The sequence below is a fragment of the Strigops habroptila genome, chromosome 11 (genome assembly GCF_004027225.2).
Source record: "Strigops habroptila isolate Jane chromosome 11, bStrHab1.2.pri, whole genome shotgun sequence".
Lineage (NCBI taxonomy): Eukaryota > Metazoa > Chordata > Aves > Psittaciformes > Psittacidae > Strigops > Strigops habroptila.
In genome coordinates, this window is record NC_046360.1 from 21,445,798 (window position 1) to 21,467,532 (window position 21,735).

Here is a 21,735-nt window from a genome sequence, read left to right on the forward strand (position 1 = left end):
TCCTGAGCAAACCAAAGCTGACAACAATGGAGGCACACAGGCTCACATCACCTGACATGTTCACAGCTCCTAGCAATGTGAGACTCAACACTGGCTAGTCTGGGTAGACGCAGATTAAAGGAAGATCTCTAATGCAGACAGAATCCCTTCCAGCATTAATACAACCACTTGGACAGAGGTTCTGGTATTTTCCATCTGTTACACAGACACCTTTTGTCTAGATACTCCACTGCAGTCCTTACACCACATTCACTGCATATATTGACTGCACATACCTGACTGTGTGTCAAGTGTTGGAGAGTCCTCTAGTGTTACTTAAGATATAGGACTACACAGTTAGAGATTGGTTTGACCTTCCATTCCACCTTGGGCTAAGTGCAGGCAAAGGTCTGACATGGTTTTGCTTTGCTTAATGTTTTTTAAACACAGATGTTGGTAAGTATTTACACGGAGAAAGCATGCTTAAAGAAACTACTTGTCATCTGGAGACGATGGTGTGACTGGCCATGATTCCTGAAGGGATTAATTTCACAGCTTGAGACTAACACCCACACACACGAAGCTGACCCTGAAGGTGAGGACACAGCTGACTCCATAAATGAAAGGTTGCTATTGTTTTCTCAGTACCCTTCTGCCAAATTCTGCCTCCAGCACCAAAGAGCTCACACGGAGTGTAAGCTCCGCTTAGCTGTCAGTGTGGTGACCACTAACTCTAATCAGTGAAGGCTCCTTATTTCTCTGGGCACAGCTGAGAAAGGACGGCTATCAGTAACAGGGAAAGACTGACACAGCTCTTTAACTTAACAGGCAAGGAAAAGAGCGTGAAGTGCAGCTCAGGAAATCAGAGTAATTACACTTCGAAGTCATGAAGCTCAAGTATTAACCTTATCATGTCACTGGGAGGAGGAACAAAGACATCAGCCTCTAATTTTTACACACCAAGTCTTTCATTTCTACAGGAGTAGGGGCTGGCCACAGCAATTCTATTCATGAGAACAAACTGACTGGTCTGCAATTCTGAGGAAAGGGGAATATTTTTCCCTTAACCACATGTGATGAGATCTTAGATCCACTTCTCTTTCTGCTTACCAACAGTACCTCAGTAAGCATGTTACATGACACAATAATCAGGACAAGAAAGGCTTTGGTCACCCAGATCTCAGTCCCCTTCCTGCTCTTTTCACTCTCTTCAAAAGGTGTGGGTTGTTATCAGGGAACAAAGAGTGGTTTGGCAGCATGCCATGTGCTTGTCATATCGATCCCAAGTACTGACACTTGTGTGGTAATCCCTTCCCTGTATTCATTTAGTCTTCAGTCTCCTAGAGACAAATCTTTTGATTCACAGCAGGGTGATTTTTAGAGATGACTGCCCCATAAATTTGACTAATAGAGTGCGTGCTCATGCCTCAGCCCCTCCTGTCCAAAGCCCAGAATATCCGCTTAAACCAACACCCACCAGTGCTTCAGGCTAGCGTGATTAATAGTGGGCTGTGCAGCTGGAGAATGAGCATGTTTGCTGCTTTCATTCTATGTCTCTGCTACTCCTGCAGACAGCTCCTAAATAACCCTCTCCTATCTAGCATGAACATATAAAGCCCGACTGTCAGAGACCTCAGCTGCCAAAGTCCCATCAAAACAAAGAAGTTTGTCTGTGAAGTCTCAATGACCACTTGGAGAGTGGGACTGTCCCATAACACAGACATGTATTGTACCATGAGCACTGAAAAAAGCTTACCTGTGGCAGTTTGCACAACAGACTCAGAGCAATTGCTCCAGAGCCACAGCCAATCTCCAGGATCACAGGATGAGCGGCAGAAACCGGGAAGCAGAGGCCTGAATTCTTCTCGTACTTCAGAGATTCTTCCTCCACAACTAGAGAGACGAGATCCTAACAGAATCAAACAAACAAAACTCTAAGGGAGCTGATTTGACTCACACCTTTGTGGTCTGAAGACCACAGTTTGAATTTCTTGACTCTGTAGCTCAATGGAATGTATTTTTGGTGCTAATATTTAAAACACAGATGGGAGCACTGGAACTGACATGCCAGAAGTCACTTAAGCTCCATCTCCCCTACAGGGTGCTTTGCTTAGTAACCAAATCCTCAGGATACAATTTCCCACAGATCCACTGAAATCTTCTAGCACTGTTGGGAAAAACAATAACCAAACAGCTGGAGCACATTATCCTCTGCAACACCATTTTATTTACTCCAAAATTCCAGCTTTCAGAACTTATAAGCTTCAAAATGTAAGATTTCTGCACTGTCTCAGTATGGTATGTAATCTGGAGGTAGAGGTACAGCTCCTAACAGCATCCAAAACAATAATCCAACCTACAGATGAAAAGCAAAGGCAATTAATTACTAAATGATCCAAATGAGCAGCTCCCTGCATGGATGTCAGATTGTGGACTCCTACCACATCTTGTTGATATAAAGTCACATGGAAAAGATTTTCATCCATGCTCCTGGATCCACACATCTCTGCCACCACTGCCTCCTCTCTCCCATCAATCTCCTCTTTTTAAAACCCTTCACAATGTCATATAAATTCCAACACAGCAGGAGAGGTACAAAGACACACAGTTCTATTGTTTGAAAATGAGTGACTAGCTACAAGAGAAAGCACACATGTGCCTCCCTCTGTCTGCAACATGAACTTCCCTTGCTATTCACTGCTGAAAACTAGTGGACAGAAACCTTATGAACTCCACGAGTGCATCAGCAGCTTCAGTAGGTGCTCACAACTCCCCACAATCCTTATGCTTTCATGGCACACCAGTACAGAAACAAGGCCTTACTGCCCAAGGCACTCCTACAGTGGCTGGGTTTTTGCTTGAGAGGTCTGCTCTTGGACCTCCTCTGTAAATCCAGAAATTTACAAAGAATAATTGGCTTGATTTTGCCAACAAATGAAAGACATTACCAGGAAAATCATCAACCTTCCATTTTTTACAAGGAATCTTGCATGTTCTTGGCATTAGCAGGAATACTTAGAGGCAACACGTCCTGGCAGGCAGGTCAGCTTCTCTTCAGTAAAGCCAGGGCCTTTTTCAGGAGCCAAAACCAGGCAGGTTTGTACATCAGGGCATAAGCCCTTCCTTAGATATACCACCCTAACTGGGGTGCAGTGTAATAGATGCCTTGGGCAAAGCTGTAGTTTTTGTGAAGATATTTGTTGCTGTTGGTGATCCTTCATGCTAGGCCAATTTGCATCCGTAGTAAGGAGGGAGGAAGGATGCAAACAGGTATGAAAATGAAGCTTTAGAGTAGATGAGCCTCAATGAAACATCCCTGGCAGCAGAGCACGAGCTGTTTTGTCAGTATTTTCTGAGATATTCCACAAGATATTAACTGCTTTTAAATATACTAAAGTGCTGTGCCCCTGCACGCAAGCACACACCCTGTGCTTAGAGAACAGAAGTGAAGTTTGTACTACTTCACAGCCTGGGATGGCATAGTTCAACATTGTCTGGGCCTTGCAAAGCCAAGCAACTTCCATTTTAATAGAACCCCTGCCTGTAGATTGCTCCTGCTGAAAGAGCCTGAAAGCATAAGTGAAAAGGAAAGGTTTGCTTTATTTGAAAGTGTAAACATTCTGTAGTTGTTCCAGTAACATTACTTCTTCTTCAGATCAGCTTTTCTGAGCCTTTGCCATTTCCAACTCGGCTGTGTTAGGCCTTGCTGCTTTTCCAGCAGGCTGGCTCTGCCAACAATAGTCCTTCCGGAGCCACTGGCTCCTTGGCTTTCTTCAGGCTCCCTTTCACAGCCACAGCCTTTTGGGGCCTTCAGGGGATTTTCAGCAACAAGCACCTTCAATTGTTTTCATTGTTTTCTCTTAAATCTTCTCCAGATGTTGAGCTGGGAAGAGCCAGAGATGTCCATGCCTTTGCTCACCACATACTCAATGTCAATAGACTTCATGCTTTCTCAGATTGTACTCTCTGCCTTCCACAGCTTTTGGTGCTCGCTCCTCAGCAATGAGCTCTCTGTACTCATACCCGAAAGCCCAAGAGGAGAAGGAACCCCGAGGCTGGAGGGTGCTATTCCAAGAGGCCTCTCTCAGAGGCGTGTCGTCACTGCAAAGTTCAGTGACTGATAGCTAAGGCAGCCTCAGGCAGGTGTGAGGAGCCACACTGCAGTGCACTACCCTGGTCACCACGTTGTTACTGGCACTGAGTTTTGCTAAAAGCCTCCAAAATCATATATTCCTTGTTGCTGCTCTGGGATTCCTTTCCTAGACAACTACGGAGGAAAACATTCTTACAGGCTCCCAACAGGACTGTGGGAAACCATTAGAGGACTGGACTATCAGTGCTCAGATAACATCAGGGAAAAATAAACACCTTATCTACCCACTTCAGTGCAAAATTGGCGTTTGCCTTTCAGCAAGCAGCTCCAGACAAAGCTGTATGAAAACACTTCTGCCCTGGAGACAGGCAGAGATTGTAACTGCAGCTGGTTTGGGGAAGCAGGTGCTGTGATTCCAAGACCACAGAAGAAAAGCCACCCAACAAAATCCTGCTCAGCTACTGAATCACTTTCTAAATCCCAGTCATTTCTGGTCACTTACAAACATTTCCAGGAAATCTGTACAGGAACTCCTCAGAACCATCTGTCTCCAGGGCTGATCACAGAGTAGCACAAGTTACTGATTACAAATGTCCAAATGTAACTTCCCTCCAGTAGAACTATTGTCACCATTGATTAACTTCCTTAAGGTTTACCATTAATAATTTCAAGCTTGGAGGTTTTAATGGAACTTCTACTTTAGACATTCCACAGTGAAAGTATTTTTTAGAATGTTCCTATTGAAATAGGACTGATTTCCATTTTTACCACATATTAAAAGAGGGATGCTGGTATTACTTAGGCTTTTGTATCCCACTTCCTCACTCCTTTGCCTTATTGCTTGGGCTATTTCATGTACTTCTTACTGAGGCAAAGGCTAGTTCTCTCATAATACACTTGTTTATCATAATAGTTCTTAATTAAAATAAATTAATGTGACAACCTAAGGAAACTACAGCCTTTTCCAGGTATTGGTATCTCACTACAACCAAAATGTTCAATAATTATGAAAATAAATGCATTTATTAAATAAATTCTCTTGGCAAACAAACCACAAGGTTTGTTCTACCTGGAAAATTAGGAAAATAAATTACTAGTACAGATTATTCAATGTTGAATTAAATTTGCAGTTATGCATTAAAAGCAAGAAGTAAAACCACACCCAAATGCACTAGAATAAGCCATTTTGTGATACCAGAGCCCTTAACTTACAGCTTTCACACAAAACCCCAATGTCCCCTGCATCTGCAGAAGAATCAGGATACCCCAGCAAGCATGATCCAGAGTACGTGCAGGTAGCTCACTGCCATGCCACTAGGTTTCCTTTTCAGAAGTCATGAACGATTAAGTTATCCAAAACTGATTCAAAACAGTATTCTGCAGATTATTCTCAGTATTTTTCATCTTTTAGTAAGCAATCCAGTCAAAATCTCCAAGATGTCACCACTTGAAACTGATAAATTGCAGCAGTTAACAGAACACAGCAGAACCACTTTCAAGTCTCATCTTGGGAGATGAAGTATTTCTGGCCATGCATTACAGTGTTCATACAAAGGCTACAAAATACCCTGCAGAGACATTCCCTACCTCTGGGCAAGAATCTGACTAGAACCACAGCTGGGGAGGAGCAATTGAGGCAGATGGTGCTCAGAAGAGATGCCAGTCCCAGACACAGAGAAACTGGGACAACAGCAGATGGCCAAAGGCTGTGGTCTTTGTGTAGGATACCCCACATCTTCTCAGACTGAGCAGATCCAGAGCACAAAAACCTGCTAATATAATGCCATCATTGCTAAAAGCCATCTTAACCATCAATTTGATCACCAGCTCTAAAGGTTAAAAATTCCATTGGGAAATAAAAGCACTTTGGCAACCAAAGGTAATTAATCTTTGGAATGTGTTAGGTAAATTCTCCACAATGTGGCACTCTAAACTGAATGGGCAGGTTGTCCAAAAGGGCTTACTGTCACCCACACCATTTACAGGATTCAACACATCCTTCACTACAGAAAAAGGCCACTTTGGATAAAATAGTGACTTGAAAATCACTGTGTCTTTATAGTCCCTAAAACCAGGAAAATGAGTTAACTCACTCAGGTGCCTTGTCCCTGCAACATGCTGAGCACTTCAGTACCTTTTAACACTTTTATCCTCACAACTCCCATCTTCCAGAGGAGCAGCAGTAAACCAGTGACTATCCCATACTCCTGAGGGACTACAGCAGAGCAAAGCACTGAACCCAATGCTCCAGAAGCCTCATCCAATGGCACCATTTTAGACTATAGGAACGGGTCCCACAGGCTCCAGTTAGGAACTGGCAGGTCTACAGCTGGGTGAGGGCAACTGACCTCCTGCCGAAAAACAGAAGTCACAAAGATCAGAACCAGATTCCCACATCATCTAAACAAACTGTTCTTGGCTGTGCTTGAATTGTCTTTTTGGTTTTATTGGTGTAGATAAAAATCTGTAAATATGAAAAAAAAAACCCCAAACCCAAAGCACTGCATTAAGGAGCAAGTAAAATCATAAATTAAAAAGCATCTTAGAAATATGATCCAGTTCCATATGTGCCCAGGGCATGTTAACCACTGGATAGGAGGAATGCTCAACTCTGGAGTTATTCAAATTCACATTACTGCTTACAGTCTGTGTCGTTATTGTCAGCAACAACACAACCTACACTGAAAATCCTGCTAACCAGTGCTACAGGTACTGGCAGACCTACTTCTATCCTGGAACCTGGTGTACACACATGTGGGTGTAAGTGTGGTATTTCTGTCGGAGTGGGGAAATGGAACATTTTGTAGATCTTTTCTCTCCCAGTCTCTGCAAGAAGCAACTCACCCCAGCAAAGATAGACTTGGAAAGAGTGGAGGGACTGAAAGGCAAACAGAACCAGAGAGAAACTAAAATCCTCTCTCTGCACATTTCATCCAACAGATGGGTGTACACAGATGCTCAAGCAGCTGGAAGGAAGAGCTAGAATCCACGACAAAGGTGAGCTCAGTAGCCACTGCTGTTCCTGGGACCAGATGTTATGTATGGTTAACACTGCTCCCCAGCCATCCACAGCTTGCAGGATTGCCATGTGCCCCTCCAGGGCACACCAGCAACTCCAGCCTGCTCCAGGGCCTTTTCGTCATCTGTTTCAGGCAGACAGCATGACAGTCAGGGCCGTAGGCTGGGCTTAAGAACTGGCCCAGCTCAGAGCTCTAATAACTTGTAGAGTTATTAGTGTGACTGAATCCCAATCTCTCTGCTTGTTGCAAACTCCCCTTGCACAGTGATAACCAACGAACCTCCCCTTCTAACCCATTTTAAGGATTTTGTGTGAATACTCAAGAGGATGTCAAGCACACCAGCCACCTCTGAAACCTGTGTGTTCATGAGGCTGGTAAGATAAGTGCAAAGTATCAGGAAGGGTTTTTGCATTGCACTGGGCTGGAGGTGATGCAGGCATCAAGTGATGGGTTTTCAGGGACCTACATTGTGTTGCTTAGAACAAAACATAGTGGGGAGAAGGTATTTAGACCCTCTATGTCTTTGCCAGAAGTGAATTTAGTAATCTACCAGGAAAAATGCAGGACATCCTTGGGAGGGAGAGGGATATCTAGTCCTGACTAGCAAAGGAAGAGCTTACAAAGACTAGAAGAGACCTATTAACTGCAGTTCCATATACAGGGGACACAAACAGTTACCCCCCATGCTACTTAATTTCAAGCACTCGGAGGTTCTCAAGCTTTTGTCTTTTAGCCAAGCCACTCACAGCCTGCTCTCACCTTGTGATTCCAGGAAGCCTTGCTTCATTGCCAGGTTCGCCCTGAGCTCATGCTGTCATTTATTTGGTTTCCCCCCCTCCCATCTTCTCTGTTGAGCGAAACACAGAACTTTGCAAACACCTCCAGCTTCCCATGAGCCTCTGCCTCACCCTTCCACCCACAACTCCTGGTCCCCAACCTCCCCCCCCCCAGCACACACTCATGTTCTGACAGGTTCTTGGTATTACCCCCCCTCCCTGCGGCCAGGTCTCTAGTTCGCTGTATTTCTTGGAACCACAGCTGCACAAAGAAAGCATGAGGACAGTGCCTGCCAGCACCCAAACCACAAGCTCCACAGCTGCGCGGCTCTAACCAGCAGACAGAACAAGGTCAGGCAGCTTTCAGCACCAAGACGGTTGGGACGAAACAGCAGAGATTCTTGGGGCTCAGTGGTGGCTGCAGAGCTGTGCAGAAGTCCAGAGTTGAGGCAATCACGTGCCACGGTCCAACAACAGTGAATGACCCATCTGACGTTTCTGTGATTAAAAGTACAAGGCTAAGAAAAACAAGAGGAGGGGAGGAATGGGAAAGGGTGGAGGTCACAAATTCACACTGCGCTCCCCAGAAGCACCCTTTCCTTGTTCCCTGCATGCACTGGGGAAAACGGGGAAGACAAGGTTCCAGGGGTACAAGCCAGGGTGGCAAGACGCTCTACTTCTCAGGTTAGCAAACAGGACAAGGAAAGCAAAAGACACACGAAAACCTAGGTAACCTCTCTGCTGGTACCCCTCTACTCTCGCACCCTTCCTGGGAATGTTTTACTTATTTGTGTGCTTTCCAGAAACTTCTGTTCTCAGAATCCAGGACTTTCCATAGAGCCTGATCTGATATTAACTGAATCACCCCACCCCTCCTGTTTGTCCACTTGGCTGCCAATCAGCACATGACAAAACACTGGGAAGCCAGGCTGGAAATGTAACTTCATGGCAATGGCCCTAGAAGATCACTGCCACATACCTTCCAAAACCAAGCCGTAAGCCAGCCCAGTGCTTAGTGGGCACGCAGGCTATGGCAGTTTTGTTCTGGGCTCTTCTGCCTCGCACCACAGTAGAGAAGAGAAAGTGTTGCACAAAGCCCATGAAACTCCCCCTATACACACAAAGCAGACCACCAGAGTAACTCCAGAAGGAGTCACTGATCCCGAAAGAAAAGGCAGCTTTAGCCAGAAGCAATGACAGACAAACAGGTAAAGGCATGTACTGAGCAAAGAGTTTGGCTTCTGTCACACAACTAGAGCAGCTCCTGAAGTGTCAGGGGCACATGTCAAGTGCTGTTTCATCTGCTGGAGGAGAGGCTGTGACAGCACCCAGAAATGACCGTACCAAAAGGCAGCAACCTTTACAACCCATACAGAGAATCATAGAATGGTTTGGGTTGGATGCTAGTGCCCAAGAGAAATTACCGCAGCTGTCACATCTAAACTTGACCATGGCCAAGAGGGACAAGAAGAGTGGACCAAAGGCGGTGTAAAACAGCGGTACCTCAGGTCTCCAGCACAAACCTCTCTCCAGAAGCAAGGCACCTTGTTTCTCTGCAGATACTGGGACTGATCACTGCCAGATACAGCATCTGGACAGATGCACTGGTCCAGCTCACTAATCCCTAGCTCCCAAATTCCAGTTACTTGGATATCTGAAAGAAGCTGGGGTAGGAAATGTAGTTTTACCCCCTGTTCATGTGGGAATCTGCTTGAGTCCTGTCCTTCCCATTACAGCCATTCTATACCTTGTTTTTCTCCAGTTCCTAGTCCTAAATCCTGCTCTCACTGCTGATGAGTTAAGCTACTCAGCTGAAACTCACAGAAATAGAGACACTCGTTGAATCGGAAAAAGGACATTAAAAAGCTAAAGACTTCCCAGAGCTCTTTTAGGGCCAAAAAAAAATGAATGGATTAACACCACAGAGATCTGTGAGATCGTACTAGGAAAGTCTATATACGTTAACCTGGGGAACAGGTTTGTGCATGGCTTAAATCAGCTGTTGCTTTCCCTGCTTTCAGCACAGATTTTAGCTTTAAATTTATGTTTTTGAATCTGTCCTGGAAATCACCAACTTTGAAGTAATCCTCTGCACTAGCACAGCCTTTTTTTCTCGCATAGGAAGCCAGGAGAAAGTACTGCCATAGTTCATCTTGGCCAGTTAGCCAGGAATAACCCTGTTACTTCCTTCATTTCCATTTGAACAAGAAGAAATCTGTCCTGGGGAAACATCCTGTCCTGATTTGAAAGTGGCCAGCAGCAGAATCCTGCTAAGCTCCTTCAGGAATTAATAACCCTCTCTGTTATAGATGTGCACCTTTTCTTCTGGCCTGCATTTACAGTGCGTGTTCTACACTTGTCTATGAAACCAAAGAGACTTCTGTTACCAATCTTCTCTAATTAACCCCTAAGATTGTCTTTGATGAGCTAAACAGTCTTTCACAACAAGGCAGATTGTTCCAGCTGTTAATCCACCTACTGGTTCTTCTCCAAACCTAGTTTTCCATTTCTTTCTCAACCAGTCAGTAGCAATTTAACTGGACATAATATTTTTGTGGCTATTCCACTACTGCAGTATACAGATTATTTAATCCTGCTACTTGTACTTGGCAACCCCGTTAATACACACCAGGATAACATTAGCCTGCTGAGCAGCCCATTGAAAACAGTTGCTTGTGGTCAGCCAATATCCATTAAAGCCCCAAATCTGCCTCTGAGCACTTCTGGCACTGAGAAGAGCTGCTTCTCTGGCTTCTGAGAAGCCCCTCGGCCACGAGGCACAGGCTGCACTATTTGTCTGTGCATATAGAATCCTGTTAAACACTTGTGCCTAGTTCAAAGGGCAATTCCAACTGCCCTGCAGCAGCAACAGACTCCCTTTGTCATTGCCATTCCCTGGCCTCTGTGCCACAGCCCACTTTCAGAAAATACGTTTTCCCCCAACAAACTGATACAGTATTGCCTCTCACACAGGCAAAATCTGATCCAGGTGAGGCCACAACAGCAACGCTCCAGCTTCGGCACATGTGTTAACAGCTACATTTTGCAAGTAGCAGTTCCTTTCTGATGTATTAAATAATGCCCCATTGCAGTTGTGTTCAATGTACTGTACAGGAGTCTATATATATTTTGAGAAAGGACCTTATGCTCCATACAAGACAGGGAACCATTATCCTTTTCATTTCCCAAAGCCAGTGACTCGGAAAGAGGCAGCTTCCTCTGAGGGCACAACAGGTCAGAGGCAAAATCATGAAAGAAAGGGCAATCTCGTGTCTCTGGATCAATGTCTGTACTCACTGAACACTGTGACCTTTTGCCCTTTCCAGAAAGTAACCACCTGTGGCAATGAAATTAGAGAAATGAAATCGCATTCTGCATCAAACCCTTCCTTTCAGCACCGATTAAAACAGGAAATGTGTACACTGCGTTGACATAAAGCACTAGAAAAAGGCCCCACCTTGCACTCTGTAGATTTGCATATATATGTCAGGAAGCCAAAAGCCTCCCTTCTCTGAGTGCTTGACCTCCTTGAAAGGTTAACGATTATGTTTAGCTAGAAGTGAGGTTAAACTTCATGAAAGCTTTCTCTGAGCAAATCTTTGACTAAAGTGCTTTCCTAGAACACCCCAGCACAATGACTGCCCTTCAGCTGACAGATGCAAGCACACAGCAATGGTTTATTGAGCACCTTATCAAGGGAAAGAAACAATCTATCTTGGGAAACAAGATAAAAGCTTGAAAATCATAGCTGGAAAAAGAATTAATTAGACAGCAACAGGACTACAAGTTACAAATGCTACAGAGAGCATCAATGGTTTACGTGTTATGCAGTAAGCAGTAAGGGCTTTCCTGTTCAGTGAGCAGGCAGCATCAGAAACACAGAAAATACTCTTCCCACTTACAACACAAAATTAGAAAGCTTCACTGTCGGATGATGTCGTGGAGGCATAATCAGACACAGATGACTCAAAAGAGGATTAAACAAATGAATGGAGGACAGATCCGTTAGTGATTATGAAGCATGATGGCCCCACATCCAGCTTTGGCTAAAGCCAGCCCTTAACTCCTGACTGTCAAAAGATGGGGAGGATCCTTCCATACCTATCTTTTCCCTTGTAATTTTGCTCCATCTGCTACAAGTCCCAGTCACACCCAGCACATTGAACTAGACTGAACTAGATCCCTAAAGCCTGACGCACTAAGTCTTTTTTCATGCTTTCACAGAAGTTTGCAGCCACGATCTGTTTTGCATGAATGACTACTAAAAACTGTTCAGAGTGGCACAGACTTGCCATTTCTCTCCCTGAGATGTCTCCCAGGCTAAACATTCATCCTCACCCTACAGTGTTCCCCTCACAGGACACAGCCACCACAACAAAGCCAAGACAGAAAAATTACATAGGGCCTGAGCTTGTGTTGAGATCACGACAGATCAAGGAGGTGTTACAGGGGACTCCTGGCTGGCCTGAGGGTCAGAGCGGATGGTGGGACTGTGACAAGCCTCCCAAGCAGAACTGGAGCTCTCCTCCCAGCAGCTTCCCTCCAGCAAAAACAAAACCTCAATGTCCAAGAACCTGTCTCTACCCACACAGTAGCTGCAAGGCATAAAAAATGACCATTTGTTTCCAATGAAGAAAATAAGCCTTCATTTGCTTTAAAACACGGCATCGGAGAGAGGAGGGGATCAGGAACACCAAAAATCCTATCCTAATTAACAGGAAATAGAGCCATCAGGAACTCCGCGAGCCTAAGCCTGGAGTGCCCTCTAGGGGTAACAGACTGGTGAGACCCCAAACTACCTCCTTCAGAAGAGTCCTGGACCAACCCAAACCTTTCCTTAATGAAGTCATGGTCAGGCTTCATTTAGCCTCTCTTTGCCTCGACAAAAAAGGAATTATGTATCGCTGAGTTCTCCTCTTTGTCCTATTTTTCCTCTGATCCACAAGGCTGATGCCTCAGTTTTAGAAGACCTTGCTTTGGGAAAAGAACTTTCTGTCCCATTAATACAGTGACTAAGCAATGCTGAGACAGGGATTCCTTGACATTACAATAAAAATCACATAACAAAGATAATTCACGAGGCTGAGCGCACTTCTAAACACCTCCCCAGTGGACAAGCCTTGGTCTGATGGGCACATGAGGAAAGCAGGCATGACACCGAGTTCCATAAGCCCTCACAAACCCACTGAGCACTTGCAGCAGTGAGTCCAAAGCTTTGCTCACAGAGCGCTGAGGTGACTGGGGGAAGGTGAGACTGAGGGCTGCTTACCAAAACTGTTTCTCAGCATGGCTGTGCTCACAGGAGTATCTATCAGTCCTGTGCACCAAGAAGTTATAAGTGAATGCAATCAGCTTTGTTATCCCACTCCCAGAGCTTGAACAGGAGTTGCAAGTTTCCTCATGTTGGCTGCCTGTCCCTCCCCACCTGGATTCCCACAGAGCAGAAGATCGAAGCCACATGTGCTGAAAAGATTTTCCCAGAGGAAGCAAACAGGAAAGGGCTCAGTTACCAGAGAGAACTTAATAGACTCCGAAGGGGCAAATTTCACACAGGGCAAAATTAAGCAGACAACTGAGCTTCTCTTTGCATGTGTGTCTCTGTCCCCAGGACTGAAACAATGCTGGTGGTTTATGTCATACTGTGTTTAACTTCATGCCATTACCAATGCGTCTGGGAGCAAGTCATAAACGTTCTGTTGTAAACAGAATAAAATGTGCACCATAAATACGGCTCCTCTTCTTTTCAGACCCAGAGTCAACAAGCAGCAGCATTTGCAGAAGCCACATAAATGTAAGTAGGAAGCAAATTTTGCAGCTGCTTGTGTATCTGCACTAACAAGTCAATTTAGGGAGCCACATTTACTCAGCCAAGGGCAAGCCAAGCCATGTGGCCTGTATGCGCAGTCACAGATAAGCAACTTGACCCTGGGCGACCAATGTTGATAATGAACTGCTTCCTAAAGAGCAAGGATTATTTACAGACATCAGCACTATTGGTTTTAAGAATGCTGCAGACAAATCCTAAATAAGAAGAGAGCAACAGATGCAACTAACTTCAATATTTTTGAAAGGAGCTATTTCCACTGCTGTTTTAAAGTCCAGTGAAGCCTGGAAAAATTACTCTGATGAAACAAAACACGGGCAAACTCCAATCCAAACACACCACACACAGCTTGTAAGCAGAGATGATCAACCATTCCTTGCTAGCAGAAGGAAAGGATCTGGACACCAACTCACTCTGTGCGACAGGTTACACACAGTACAGGGTTCCTGGAAGCAGCACAGGCCTAAAATAATGTCCTGCTAGGTGCTGCTCAATAGCTGGATGTTGTCCCTGTGCTCTTCTTGTCCAAGTAACCACCCCAGCACCACATCACAAGAAAACTCACAGTTGTCAATAGAGCTCCATTCCTGAGCCATCCTCAGAAACTCCTGGCCTTCAATAATAAATGTGCTAAAATGTGCCTTCATAGTAAGCACCGTGACACACCAAATGAAGTTTTCCCAGAGAGACAAGGTTTAGGTCAAGCTCCTTTATGCTACATTTTTGCATCAGGGTATGTTATGTGGTTTCAAACACCATGTGTTACACTGCACTGCATTTCAGCATGGGCCAGTGGAGATGCTTTTACCAAAATCATGCTTATGGGCACAATAAACAACATTTTCAAGCATTAGCCACCCGGCTTCCACTCCACAGGCCTTCCTTTGAAGCCTGGCACTGCATGGAGAGAACTAGAGCACAGCACCAGAGGAAGCCTTGCCAACAGATGTTCTGACTTGAAGAGCATGCACGTTCTCCCTTGTTTTAATGCTCACGTTGAATCCATGAATTAATGGGGAGTTAGAAGCTGGAAATAATACTCTCTTGAATCACCCCAAGCAGAAGTACTGTTCGCAATAACAAAGCTAACCATGGCTGGGCTCCAACTGGCAAAACTAATTCCTTAGAGTCTTATCTCCAAACTTAATCACCACAGAGTGATCACAGCGAGACACAACAGAGAGCTCACACCTTCTCTGGACACAAGTGTCACTATGACTTAGGGCCCAGCAGGCTCTCAGTGAGGTGCTGCTGATGCTCCGCATTACACCTAGGCTCTGGTTCTGAGTATTCTTGTACAGACCGAGATGAGAGGATGTCTAAATGTTGATTCCCACTAAATTGTCCAGAACCCTCTAATGGATTTTAGTAGCACCCTCTCCTTCAGAGGGCACAACGGAAGCAGAGGCTGTCTTTGCCTTTTGACTTTTGTGTAATAAAAGCTGTCAGATGAAGGATTCTGCAGACTGCATCCTCTCCAGTGAGCCACAGCTTTCTTCACACATTCCCAATACTATCTCATCCCAAAAAAAGCAAAGGCAGTCTTCCCATCTCAAAGCCCACTCAGTCCTTGACATCTCTCCTGATACTGTCAGTAGGGGACATTCTGTCTGAATGAGCCTTTTCATTCTTTTGACAGCATGAGCCCCTCCTTACAGACACCAGCACATTACAGCAGTCACCAAGCAGCAGGCAAAAGACTGAACAAATGGCTGGTAAGCTGTAACAGGTTGAAGCTTATGGGACTTCTAAAAGGACAAGCCATGGAGACCCCTTCATCTGCAGAAGTTAACACAGGCTCCAAAAGAAAAATTCTCAGAAGAAAACCAAACCAACCAAACAAAAACAAACTCACAAAAGCTAAAGCCTCCTGAGTCCTAGTAAACAGAAAGACTTCCTTGCTAGGATGGTCTGTGAGCTGAAAGTTTGGCTACTGTCTGAGAAAGCATCATCATGTAGTTCTTAAGAGTTTTCCCTAGCAGCAGGAACACTGGGGAAAACGGGAAAATGGACGTTTAGCACATACGGCTGCCCTTCACATTCTTACAACTGACATTCATATTTCATTCCACCCCAAGTCAGAACTCACCCTTCAGTTTCCAGCGTTTGTCTAGAAACCACTGTGGAGCCTTCAGACAGGTGGTAACTGCCCTGTCCTACCAGCCTGCACTGTTTTAGTCTCCACATGGACAAACAAGTTCTCTGGAGTCTGTTGCCATTTTCCAGTAGCAGCTTTCCACTACTGCAAGATTTTGCTAACAGCCTTTGGACAACTTTGAGATTCTTATCCTTGTACCAAAGTACTACACCACTGGGGATATAGCAGCATAGGTTTTGAACTTCCAGGAGTCATTACCACAGCAGAAATAAGGAAAGACAGCGAAGTCATGGAAAGAGAGCCACCAATGGAGATGGCTCTCTATGTAATTAAGTGATACACTAGCTTGCAATATCTCTTGTTCCGAGCCAGGAGGCAAAGTCCATCAGTTCCAAATCACAAGCTAAGAATCCCTCTCTATTCTACAAGTGGAGTGATCTGACCTCCTCATCACTACAACCTCACAATATACAGGATGCCTTCACAGCAATGCTATGATTGCACTGTATGATGCCATTCAGAGATTCAAGCCCACCCCCACCACGTTCCCCACATTCATACCTCTGTTTCAGGCCGAGGAATAAATACTGGGGGTCTCATCTTCAGAGTCAGGTCCTGAAAGTCCCACTCACCAAGTACGTACTGCACCGGCATTCTGTGGCAGGCAAAAGCAAGTGTGAACACTTCAGGACTACACCCCCTAACACAAGAAAAGCTCCCAATACCATGCTTAGCTCATTACTAACATGTCACCCTTCTGAGGGTGAGCACCTAGGCACCCCTAAGGCTCTCAACTGTGTGTGCAATGTGCATGTGCACTTTAAGGGAGTTCCATTTCTACAAAAGAGTTTGCTATCATGCACTGGACCTGGGAACTACAGGCCAGTCAGCCTCACCTCGATATTGGGGCAGGTGATGGAACTTGTCCTAGAGATTGTTTCCAAACATACTAAGTACAGGAAGGTGACTGGGAGTGGCCAGCAAAGGGGCAATCATTCCTGACTACCCGTTAGCCACCCATGACACAGTGACTAGCTCGGTGCATGAGGAAAGAATAATCAAAATTGTTTATCTGGATTTTCCTAAGGGTTTTGATATTGTCTCCCATAACATCCTCATATACAAGCTGATGAAGCAGGGACTAGGTAAATGAGGTGGGCTGAAAACTGATTGTACTGCAAGGCTTGAAGAGCTGTGTTCAGCAGCACGAAGTCCAGCTGAAGGCAGATCACTAGTGGAGTACCCCTGGGGTCAACAGTGGGGCCAATACAGCATAACATCTTCATTAATGACCTGCATAAAGGGACAGAGAGCACCCTTGGCACGTCTGCAGGTGACAGCAAATTGGGAGGAGTGGTCAATAGGCCAGATTGGGTGTGCTAGTTTTCAGGGGGACCTGAGGAGGCTGGAGAAATGGGCTGACAGGAATCTCATGAAATTCAGCAGAGAGTAATGTGAAGTCCTATAGTACAGGAGAGACGTGGACATACTGGAGTAAGGCCAACAAATGGTCATTAAGATGATTAAGGGATTGGAGCATCTGACATACAAGGAGAGAGACTGAGAGCTGGGACAGTTAAACCTTGAGAAGGGAAGGCTTGGGCTGGATGAGCAGGAGAAGGAAACCTCTTTCATAACCATATGTATCTGATAAGATGGAGCAAAGAAGACAGAGTCTGACTCTTCAGTGGTATCCAGTGAAAAGACAAGCAAAGGGCACAGGCTGAAATATAAGAAAATTTCATTTAAATCTACGAACTACTTCCCCTTTTTCTTTTTTTACATTGGGAGGGTGGTCAAACACTGGAACAAGCTGTCCAGAGATGCTGTAAAACACCTATCTCTGGTTATATCAAAAACCAAACTGGACACGGCTCTGAGCAACTTGCTCTATTTGATCCCAAGCAGGAGGCGATGGACTAGATTTCCAGAGGTCCTTGTCAACCTCCATGACTCCATGTCTTTATGAATTCTGGGGCCATGTTTTTAGCTGCTGTGAGGCACCATACCTCACTTCTTCATGGAGAACAGCAGAAATTTTTTGCAATCTTAAAAGCACTTAAGACACAGCAGCTTTCAAGCCTGATTCCAGGTAGCTCCTTTACAGAAAACCCATTTAATTTTTGCAGTAAGAGAACCCTTCCTTCACAGAGCAAGCAAATGGAGGCCAAATGGAGACCAAAACTACAGCAGCCTCTAAACACCGAGGAAATCCTGCTTCAAAGCCCAGAAAGGAAAGCACAGCAACCCCACAAACCAGTATAGGACTGGAAGCTGAAGACAGGAGGGGCCAGGGCTCAATTCTGTAAGCACAGAAGGGCTTAATGAAAATGTACCCAACTCAGAGTCAGTATTGCCAGTTTCCTGCTCCTCTGCAACATCCCTTAAACCCTGTTTGCTTCCAGACAGGACAGATGGGTAATTTGCTACCTGACAACAACAAATGCCCATCACTTGAGTCACCATGAGGACAAACACAGCATTGTTACTTGACATGTCAGCTGCTAATGGTCTTCTGCCTTCTCTCTGCTGCCATTCTTCTGGCTCATTAAGGCTGAAGGAAAACCCTCCAAAGGAATGACTGTAAGAGGATGCTCCTACCTTTCCAGTCGCTTGTTGCTCAGCTGCTGGATTTGCTCCTGCTGCGCTGCTGTAAGTGGAGTGTGGAGGATTTTGGAACTCAAGCTCTGAAACTGAAGACAAGGTCACATTAAAACCTGCCCACTGGTGCCACTAGGGCATCCTCTGCACCCTCCCAAGATCATCCCCCAGGGAGACTCAGTATTCTGACAAACACATGTCAGGGACTGTTAGAAACCACAAATGATTAGGCGAACCCATCCGCATGTTTAAAACCAAACCTGTACAACTGTTCCTCTGCTAGTTTTGTGGCTTAAAAGAATAAGTAAAATGAAGTAACATTGCACCAAGTAAGTCAGGGTACAGTGTGGGTGTGTATGCCATGGGTTACGTTCCATCTCTGCAAAAGAGGGCATTCAAGAGAACCCAAGTGTTCTATTGGCATAAATAAACCATGCCTCACCCTCTGTGCAATCTAAGGAAGGAAAAGTTGTTCTACTTCCTGTAAGAGATAAAGAAAGGTAAGGGATTCAAACAAAATGATGAAGTGAGAGGCACACACACACCATATTATTTTCCTATTACTTAACTGTTTTTGCTCCCAGGACAAATGACACAATATATTCACTGGATTCTCGTGCTTCAGGGATCCCATTTGTCTCAAACACCTTCTGCCAGTAGTTGACCACATCAGTGGCAGTCACGACCCCATGGTTTGCACTGCAGCTCTGCCTCAGGAATGACCACTTTGGAGTGAGGATTTGATTCCATCTCCCTGGCATGCACGGAGGTGAGAGACATGACAACCTCCTGAGCGGTGTGTGCGTGAGGCATCTCATTGTTGCAAAATCAGTTCCTGCCACCAGCTGATCCAGTCAGTGCTGAGGCTCACAGGACACTTAGTGCTACCACAAGCCACTGTGGCTGAGCACCAGCTGGACAGAGTCAGTGGATCTCCTCACAGCAGCATAAAAATGGCACTGGTTTGTGGTGCTTCTGGTCTAGAAAAAGAGACAGGAGAACAGCCTGAATCCCTCAGGCTAGCAATCACTGGTTCCCCTCTGACAAAATGCAGAGTGCTTGCTGTAATCCCAGCCCACAGGTACAAAACCATTACACCCTAAGAATAACAAAGGATTACCCCACCAAAAGACTCAGGTGACAGCTAACCAGCTCTGCTGCTGCAATCCAGTTCTATGCAGAGCTGCCCATCTCCACAGGCCAGAGATACAAGGAGGCCAGTCCGTGCCCCTGGCAGGGCAGAAGCGAGCGTGCCTACATACAGGCACAGTGCTCTGCGGGTCCTTGGTCCCAGAAACCCACAGACACACCAACCTTCAGCTCCAGCCCTTGGCTCTCCACCCCACAAGTGGATCATTCTGGTTCCCTGCAGGAAGACCTTAAGTCTCTCCTAGATTCTTTCTTTTATTCCTCTCTCTGTTCATCAACCACAAGTCCTGCCTTAGCAGGTTTGCCCACAGAAGACCTTGACTCCACGGGTCAAGGGTCTTCCACACTGTCACCATCCCCAGACAGCAGACAAGGGGCCACAACACCAAGGCTGAGCTGCTAAGAGCAGAGGAGAAAGAAAAACTCACAAGGTACAACTAGAGGAAAGGGAAACACTTGAAAGATACGAAGGCCAGTAAAGGCAAACCCTGCCAGAAAGAAGTCAGCCTCTTAAAGAATAGAACAGGCAGAGCCAGACAGAAGGAAAACAAACAAGATGACTGCAGGAGACAAAGGAGATGAAACTTTACAAAACAGCTGCTGCATATCACACTTGGAACTGTATGAGACAAACAAAACAACCATCCCACTTTTCTGCTGTGATCCATCAGAAATGAGGGCCTCTCTCCCTTCTGACTCACAGTCCGTGGGGCCACTGCGGCTTTCCCTGAGCAATCATTCCCATACCTCTATTGATGGCTGCTTTCTGTCACCCTCTCAGAAAAGCCACAACCCCCCCTCTTCCAATTCCTGCAGAAAACCACCACACAAACAACTAAACAGCCAGGCTGCTGCCCTGTAGGAGTGATGCTGCAGAGAGATCTGGGGGGCTGGGTCAGCTCCCACCTGGGCAGATGCCTGCACTCATCCCCTGCAGCAGCCCTGGACCATGCTGCATGGGACACATGCACAGGCAGCAGCGTGGGGCCTACCCTGCTCTTGCTGCACAGCAAGACAGTGGGAAGAGTCAGACCCTCCTTTGCGAAATCAAACCAGAGCCCAGAAAGACAGAAGAGGGCATACCCTGCAGTGAAGGTCTCAAGACTAGCTTATCTGCTACCTCCTGGCAAGGGGTGGGTGCTCAAAGAGCCTGAGGATTCCCTCCTTACCATCTTCAGTACCCCCCAGCAGAGATAAGCAGCCCCTATGAAAACTTGTCTTTATGTTATGCATAAGGAGCCTGACAGCTAGGCTTCACCCAAGCAGCACCCCACTCCAAAGCTCTGTTTTGGGGATACTACCAAAAGAGAAACACTAAAGGAATAAAATATTAACCATCAGTGTTAGTGAGGCAGCTAAATCTTTAATTTCCGACGGCTGGAACAATGCTGCCATGACTATCATTACTAATAAAGGAGACCAGCTACTGATGGGAGGTCCCTTGCATGCTACTCTTGGTGCAAATATGTGTTTGCACACAGGCACAGAATAGATGTTTTCCCACAGTTACGTGGTTTGGTCCCACTCAATGAAGCCCAACACAAACACTGGTGGCTGCTGAAAGGCTCAGCCTGTCCCACTCGGGCCCTGCCCCACGCTCCCTGTCCTGCTCGTAGCCTCAGGCAGGGTGTGGGGCCTGCACCGCACAAGCCGGTACCTTTGTTCCACGGGGTCAGTACTCAGCTGGGCCGGCCCCTCACACGGATCCTACGGCCCGTACCGGGATGGGGGAACGAGGCCCCACCTGCCGGCCAGGGAGCTGCCCATCCACGCCTCATTCCGGTGACCGAGCGGCTCTCGGGCGGTAAACGAGCCCCACAGAACACCGCCGGGACCGGAACCCGGCTTTCCTTCCAGATATCCCGGCTCTCCCTGCAGATACAACACCCTGACCAAGGCCAGGCAGCCCGCCTGGCATCGCGGCCCTGGGGCGGGGTCCCTTTACCTGGGCGGCGGCAGGCCCGGGGGCGCTCACAGGCGAGCGCGCCCGCACAGCGACGCCTCACCTCACGGCTACCGCCACCGGCAGGGCTGGAGGCGCAACCGGCTGCCCCTAGAAGCGGGGCCCCGCGCAGCCGCCTCCCGCACGGCGGCGGGGCTCAGGGACGGGGTGTGAGGGACGGACCGCGCAGTCCCGCCGCTCCCCGCGCGCTCCCGCAGCCGCCTCACCGCCTGCCCGCCGCCGCCGCGCGCAT

The 21,735-nt window shown here is 46.4% G+C and overlaps 1 protein-coding gene across 3 annotated transcripts in view; it reads right to left on the reverse strand.

The window, feature by feature from the left end:
- Positions 1-21,701, reverse strand: part of HEMK1 (HemK methyltransferase family member 1) — a 32,411-nt gene extending 10,710 nt beyond the window's left edge. The window contains exons 1-5 of one of the 3 annotated variants that reach the window (XM_030500944.1): positions 21,486-21,701; positions 18,961-19,371; positions 18,392-18,483; positions 16,352-16,445; positions 1,736-1,888 (exon numbers count right to left, since the gene is read on the reverse strand). In XM_030500944.1, coding sequence (XP_030356804.1) covers positions 1,736-1,888; positions 16,352-16,445; positions 18,392-18,483; positions 18,961-19,209 — 588 coding nt within the window. In that variant the 5' untranslated portion in view covers positions 19,210-19,371; positions 21,486-21,701. The other 2 variants (XM_030500942.1, XM_030500945.2) reach the window with 2 other exon arrangements.
- Positions 21,702-21,735: the final 34 nt, after the last annotated feature.